This window comes from Caenorhabditis briggsae (genome assembly GCF_000004555.2).
Source record: "Caenorhabditis briggsae complete genome, chrIII, whole genome shotgun sequence".
Lineage (NCBI taxonomy): Eukaryota > Metazoa > Nematoda > Chromadorea > Rhabditida > Rhabditidae > Caenorhabditis > Caenorhabditis briggsae.
In genome coordinates, this window is record NC_013490.2 from 12845356 (window position 1) to 12852138 (window position 6783).

General features: G+C 38.7%; 2 protein-coding genes across 2 annotated transcripts in view; both read left to right on the forward strand.

The window, feature by feature from the left end:
- Positions 1-43: 43 nt before the first annotated feature.
- Positions 44-1355, forward strand: CBG21232 (the record flags this gene model as incomplete). The annotated part of the gene is made up of 3 exons (XM_045244562.1): positions 44-110; positions 160-529; positions 1025-1355. The coding sequence occupies 3 exons, from the start codon at positions 44-46 to the stop codon at positions 1353-1355; spliced, it is 768 nt and encodes a 255-aa protein (XP_045097215.1).
- Positions 1356-4258: 2903 nt separating this feature from the next.
- Positions 4259-6783, forward strand: part of CBG21231 — a gene marked incomplete at both ends in the record, with an annotated part of 6611 nt that continues 4086 nt past the window's right edge. Inside the window, 3 exons of the mRNA XM_045244563.1 lie at positions 4259-4483; positions 5480-5690; positions 5786-5874. Coding sequence (XP_045097216.1) covers positions 4259-4483; positions 5480-5690; positions 5786-5874 — 525 coding nt within the window. The remainder of the gene's footprint in view (positions 4484-5479; positions 5691-5785; positions 5875-6783) is intronic.

The following is a 6783-nucleotide window of genomic DNA, read 5'->3' on the forward strand; positions in this document are numbered from 1 at the left end:
AAACATCGCTTCATTGGTATTTAATTTGTTTTTTAAGGTGGCAATGTTCCGCGTGAAGCAACGAGATGCAGCAACTCTACTCCCGATCATTAGAGCACATGTCAAACCAGGTAAGAAAAAAAAAATACATTTTGTTCAGCTCAATTTCGTCTACTTCAGGCTCTATGATTGTATCCGATGGTTGGGCCGCCTACGGAGGCATCAGAACCCTCCAGAGAGCGTTTACACACAGATGGGTCAATCACAAAGTAAACTTTGTTGACCCCAGCGATCGACGAGTTCACACTCAGTCTATTGAAGCCACATGGGGTGCTTTCAAACGGGAACTCAAAGCGAAATGTGGCGTCCCAGAAGATCAACTCGACGGATACATGTCGACATACATGTTTAGACGATACTTCGGAAGAAAAAAACTTCTGAACCACCTTCTGATCGAGATGAAGTATTATAAGAAAGAAGATGTCTATGATTCAAGTGAATCTGAAATCTCCACGGATGAAAGCTCTGATTACGACGGCGGTGAAGACGAGTCCGATTCCAGCGACCCGAATCATGGAGACGACGATGATGAAGACGGAGCAGATAGTACAGTTGATGATAATAATGGCTATAATGATGATGATGACAATAATAGCGATGATGATAACGATGACAATAATGACTATGAAGATAATGGTGATAATAATGATGATGATGATTATGATGATGACGATATCCAAAACGAGGATGAATCAGAGTTTGAGGAAGAGCAGGAGGGAGAGCAAGAAGAAGAACAGGACGAAGAGCAGGACGAAGAGAAGGAGGATGAGGAGCAGGATGAGGAGCAGGATAAGGAGCAGGACGAGGAGCAGGAAAAGAATCATGAAGATGAGTACGAAGATGAACAGGAAGAGGAAGATCAATTGACTGAAGCACCGACCACGAAAATCTTCAGAAAAAGAAAACAGTTCGATTCTGATAGAGTTTCATTTGCTCCCAAACAACGAAATGAAAGAAACAATCGCGCCTTTACATTTTAAACAAGACAAACCACAATGGCTGCTCGTTTGAATCGAAATAGGAACGAACGTCGAAGTTCTTCTACCGCTTCTACAATGAGAACCACCACCTCTTCTAAGCCAGAAATGATTATCAAAACCAACAGACCAATTTCGTCAACTACACCAAGGCAAACGACGACCAAAACTCGAAAACCTCGGAAGAAGACACAAAGTCGAAAAGCTGATCCTACAACCACCATCACAACCAGCAACCATGAGGACCACGACCACCATGAGAACAAGACGAACAACTTCCCATCAGTCGAGACGAACCACGACAGAACCTCGTACGAAACGGACGACGTCTGCCCCTGAAACGAGACAAACAACCATCACCACTCAGAAGACTCGGAATGATAGAAGAAGACGCGGGCGGCCCACTACCACCACTCCAAGATCGACTACCATTACTCCAAGATTCACAACCACTACTCTAAAATCCACTTTCACCGGCCGAAGGAAGTTCAAAGGACGCGGATAAGATCATCTTGTTGCAACCGATATTCTTTTTTTTGTGTTCTGAACTATTTATCCTCTCTAATTCTTATATGCCACACCTTTTAGTCTTATACCTTCTTCTGAATAAAAATCAAAATTACAAAAAAAATTATTTTTAAAACATCAAAACTATTGAAAACATGATTGGAATAAATAAACGTTTCAATCTAACCAAATTTTCAAACAAAACATCTTTCTTTAAGGACCAGAATTTTTTTTAAGGACCAGAATTTTTTTTTAAGGACCAGAATTTTTTTTAAGGACCAGAATTTTTTTTTAAGGACCAGAATTTTTTTTAAGGACCAGAATTTTTTAAGGACCAGAATTTTTTTTAAGGACCAGAATTTTTTTTAAGGACCAGAATTTCATACTAGAGCCAAATTGTCAACTAATGAAGTGTGTGAAATTTCACAAGCTACAAATTTGTAGTTTGCAACGTTCTGTTTGCTCTATTAGTGATTGAGATATGCGCCTTTGAAGTGCTTTGAAGCGCTATATGTTTTCAGACAAATCATAAGCCGTTGAGCTCAAAAAGATAGCTAAAACCTGCTTCAGCAACAGCGAGTTCGAGGAGCTAGCAGGTTACATCGTTCGAAGTGACATAGCACGATCACTTGCCTATACATTGATCCGAGAGAGTGTGGCGACTATAGGACTAACAGAATTACGGTCCACGCTGAATCTGGAGCCACTGCCCCCATGGAAAACCCACAGCCCGGCGACAACGAACTAGCGTCAGCGCCTACCATTCAGGCATATTACGATCTTAAAGAACCACGCTCCCAGTTTAGAAGCCTTGATAGTCGCTACTTGTATGAGCACAATGTGACTGTAAAATATCTGGATAAACGGTTTCCAGCGATTCGCAAGATTTTTAGGCGTAGGTTTGAAGAGATACGTACATCTAATAAATTGATAAATAGGAAAGGAATTGATCAAATGATTGAGGAGTATCAAGACGTTTTTAAAAGAGCGAAAGATGCAGTGTATGAAATAAGCAACGGTAGTAGATTTAGTAGAAGATGCCGGCAATTGATTAAATGTTTAATACCTTTTTTTCTAATTTATTCTGTATTGCATTGTATTTAAATATTGAATAAACGGATGCCCAATTGACTATATCAGAACATTGTTAACTACAGAAATATTGGAAATTTTATAAGCTACAAGCTTGTAGTTGAACACTCTTTGATAGCTATCTTGGTTTGTGAGATATGCGCCTTTAAAGGTGGAGGGACACGAAAAAAATAATGTTCTCGAAAATCCGTTTGAATATGTCCCTTGGGGAGTTGAACTCATGACAGGCAGATCAGGGGTACAGCACCGCTACCGACTGAGCTACGCGGGCAAAAGTGAAGTGGGCGCCCGATTGTAAACATAAGGGTGAGGACGACAGCTGTACGCAGAGTGACATTAAGCGTTGTACACCGTGACGGTAGAATGCATACTCTGGCTCCAAAAACCCCCCGTAAAATCTCCTGTCCCCCCACCTTTAAAGAACGCAACTGCGTCTCCGCGGGCTCAAGCTTTAAAGGCGCATATCTCAAAAACTAGAAAAGCTAGAGTGCTAACTACCGAAATGTGTGGAACTTAAAGAGCAACATTTTTGTAGTTGGCTACTTTTTGATAGCTATTTTGGTTTGTGAGATGTATCTTTGAAGCTAGTGTGCCGCAAAGATAAGAGATCCGCCACCTCCTCTGAGCTCACGCCAACTTTAAAGACGTATATCTCAAAAACTAGGAAAGCTACAAAATATTTGTTAACAGTGAAAATGTATGAAATTTAAAGAGCTACATTTTAGTAATTAATTACTTTTTGGTAGCTCTTTTACTTTTTGAGATATGCGCTTTTAAAGTAGGTGTGCGTGAAGACGCAGAAAAAGGAGAACCACCGCCTTCTCCAAGCGCCCGCCACCTTTAAAGACACATATCTCGAAAACTAGCAAAACTAAAACAAATTTGTTAACTGCAAGAATGTGTAAAATTTAAAGAACTACAATTTTATAATTTACGCAATTCTAATATCTGCAAAACTGACAGAGATACTATCTCTTGGAGGAAGGTTACATCGATTTAGAGGTGGCTACTATTTTCAAGCGCTTGTATCTTTGTCAATTTTGTAACTATTCAAATTGTGTTTACTACAAAAACAAAGTTCATATAATTTTACACACTTTTGTAGTTTACAACTTTTTTCTAGCTTTTCTAGTTTTGAAGATATGCGCCTTTAAAGTTGACATGCGCTCAGAGGGGTAGAAAAAAAGGGGGTGCAACAGAGCGCGCATGAAAGCACACACAAAAGAGCGTTCCAATTTGGGACAGTTCGACTCCTTACCAGTTCGAACTTGTAACAGTTCGATTCTGTCCGCGTTCTGTTCTGGTACGTGTGCGAAAAAAGGACTGTTCTGAATTGAATCTGTTCGATTTTGAAAACGTTCGAATTCGTCGTACCCCCCGAAAAAAATCTGGCACGCTGCCAATTTTCTCTGGGTCTCTCTCGTTTTCTCTGCGTCTCTTATCGAAATGACCATCTCTCAAGGGTGTAGAGTATGGAGGTCAGTCATTCATGTTGTTCTTCCGTGGTGTTTGAATTGAATTTCTGTGCCATGAGCCTTTAAATTTGCAGGCCTTACTGTAGAAAAACGTGGTTTTTCTGGCGATCTTTCAGCGATTTTCAGCCATTTTTTGTCCCCAAAAAATTTCAGACAAATTTTACAGAAATGGGCGCTCTCAAAGACATGATTCTGTTCATCTACACACTGATTCTTTTCGTTCTCCATGCCGCCGGATTCTACCAATTATTTCATGAGGAATTTCTCACTTCCCAGGGCTTCCAGTACCATCAAATGGTCGGATATTTGATGATTATCACTGCGATACAGTACTTGGACATTCCATTTTCGTTCTTTTTGACCAGATCCAATCCGGTTGTTGTTTTCATGCAGGTTGGTTTTTTTTAGCGATGGAGCGCATTTGGTGTCGGCGGGAGATTTGAAAAAGTTGAATTTTTCGATATTTTTGGTTAGATTAGCGCTGTTTTTAGTAGGTTTTGTGCTGTTTGAAACTGATTAAATGCTATTTTCAAGCCATTTTAACCAGTTTCAGGCGATTTCAGCAAAATTCGAATTTCGCCCATTTTTAGCGCGATTTATTATAATTTTAGCTGCATTAGGCTATTTTTAACATTTTGAAAGCTATTTTTCACTATTTTACACTTATTTTTACTCAATTAAATGCTACTTTCAGCTGCTTGTACAAGTTAGCTATGGAGCGCATTTGGTTTAGGCGGAAAAAATTTGAAAAAATAATTCAAAAATCGGATTTTTGGCTAGTTTTTTGCTATTTTACTAGTTTTTGGCTGTTTCAGCGTAATTTTCTAAAAATTTCAGAAAAACTTAATTTTGATCATTTCAGGTTATTTTGAAACTATTTTTTACCTATTAAACGCCTATTTTCTCCTGCAGCAGGTACGGTAGAGCGCAATTAGTTTGGGCGGAAATTTGAAAAAAACATCATTATTTCGGAATTTTTACGATTTATAAGACAATTTCTGATTATTTTTAGCGGTGTTTAGCAATTTCGGCCTCATTTTTTTCAAAATTTCAAATATTTTAAGCTATTGTTACCAATTTTCGAAAAAAAAATTTTTTCCAAAAATTCGAATTTTGACCATTTTAGACCGAAATTGTATAACTTTCAGACATTTTTAGGCATATTCAGGTCATTTTGAGCTATTTTTTTTTCCAAGTTCAGTAGAGCGTAATTGGTGTAGGCGGGAAATTCGAAAAATGGATTTTCGGAATTTTTACGATTTTAGTCATCTTTTAGACTGTTTTTAAGCGTTTAAGCTGTTTTTAAGCGATTTTATAGCTATTTTCATTAGTTTTAAGCCAATTTTTTAAAATAATTTTTTCAAAAGTTTTCAAATTTAACATTTTCAGGTCTCCGGTCGAATGTTCGTCCTCTGGGTCGCTTCTCATATGTCGGGTTGGCACGGTGCCAGATTCACTCTCGTCGCCGTCTACCTGCTCAGTGAGCTCTGTCGTGGACCCTACTACCTTGCCACGTGTCTAAGAACCCCGAATCGGCATTTGACATGGATACGGTACAACGCCTTTAAGCTCCTCTATCCAGTGGGGTTCTCGTGTGAAGGTAAATGTGCTCTGTTGAGAATTTGGCTTAAAAATACTTAAAATAGCCTGAAAAGAGCTTAAAAGTGACTAAAACGCCTAAAAATCGATTTTCAGCCCTTGTCTTCCTCAACTACTGGTTCGTCGCCAAGAAGACCCCCATCGACTACCGTAATCCCCAATTTTTGGCTGCGATTCCATTTACTGTATTTTTTCTCTCCATCGTCACCTATTTATTCCGTTCCATGAGCCGAAAAGCGGCGAAAAAGAATTTGGAATTGGAGAAATTGGCCAAAATCCATTAATTTTTGTGTTTTTTCTTCATTTTTCTGTGTTCATTGCAAGCCAAAATGTAAATAAATTGTGTCTAAACCCCGAAAACCCGTTCTTTTCATCGATTTTCGCCGAAAAACGCCAAAAAACCGGAAAAATATCGAAAAAAAACCAATTTTTCGCCAAAAAAATAAATTAAAGGTGGTGTACGGTGAAATTTTTTATTGCATCAAAATGTGCAGAAATGCATGTAGATTGACATAAAAATAAAGAAAAAATTCAAAAAAATTCCTTCATCGAGAAAAGCGCATCGAAAAATTCGCTGAAAACCCTTAGGGACTAGGTTTTTTCTAGGCCGCCCGGTGAGTAAAAGCGCGCGAATTCAAACTTTTAAATTTTTTTCGCTCGTTTTCACTGTTTTTTTCAAATTTTCCGATGTATCTGGAATACAAATTAACGAAAACCTTGAAAACTCTTGAAAAAACCGAAAAAAACAGTGAAAACGAGCGAAAAAATTTTAAAAGTTTGAATTCGCGCGCTTTTAGTCACCGGGCGGCCCAGGAAAAAACCTCGTCCCTAAGGGCTTTCAGCGTATTTTTCGATGCGTTTTTCTCGCCGAAGGAATTTTTTTGAATTTTTTCTTTATTTTTATGTCAATCTACATGCATTTCTGCACATTTTGATGAAATAAAAAATTTCACCGTACACCGGCCCACGATCCAAGGGTACATCGAAAAAGGGTTCATCGAGGGTACATCGAGTTCTTAGGGTACATTGGTTCTGAGGGTACATGGGATCTTAGACTGTAAGGCGTTTCCGCCTAAACCTATAATTTTGAGCAG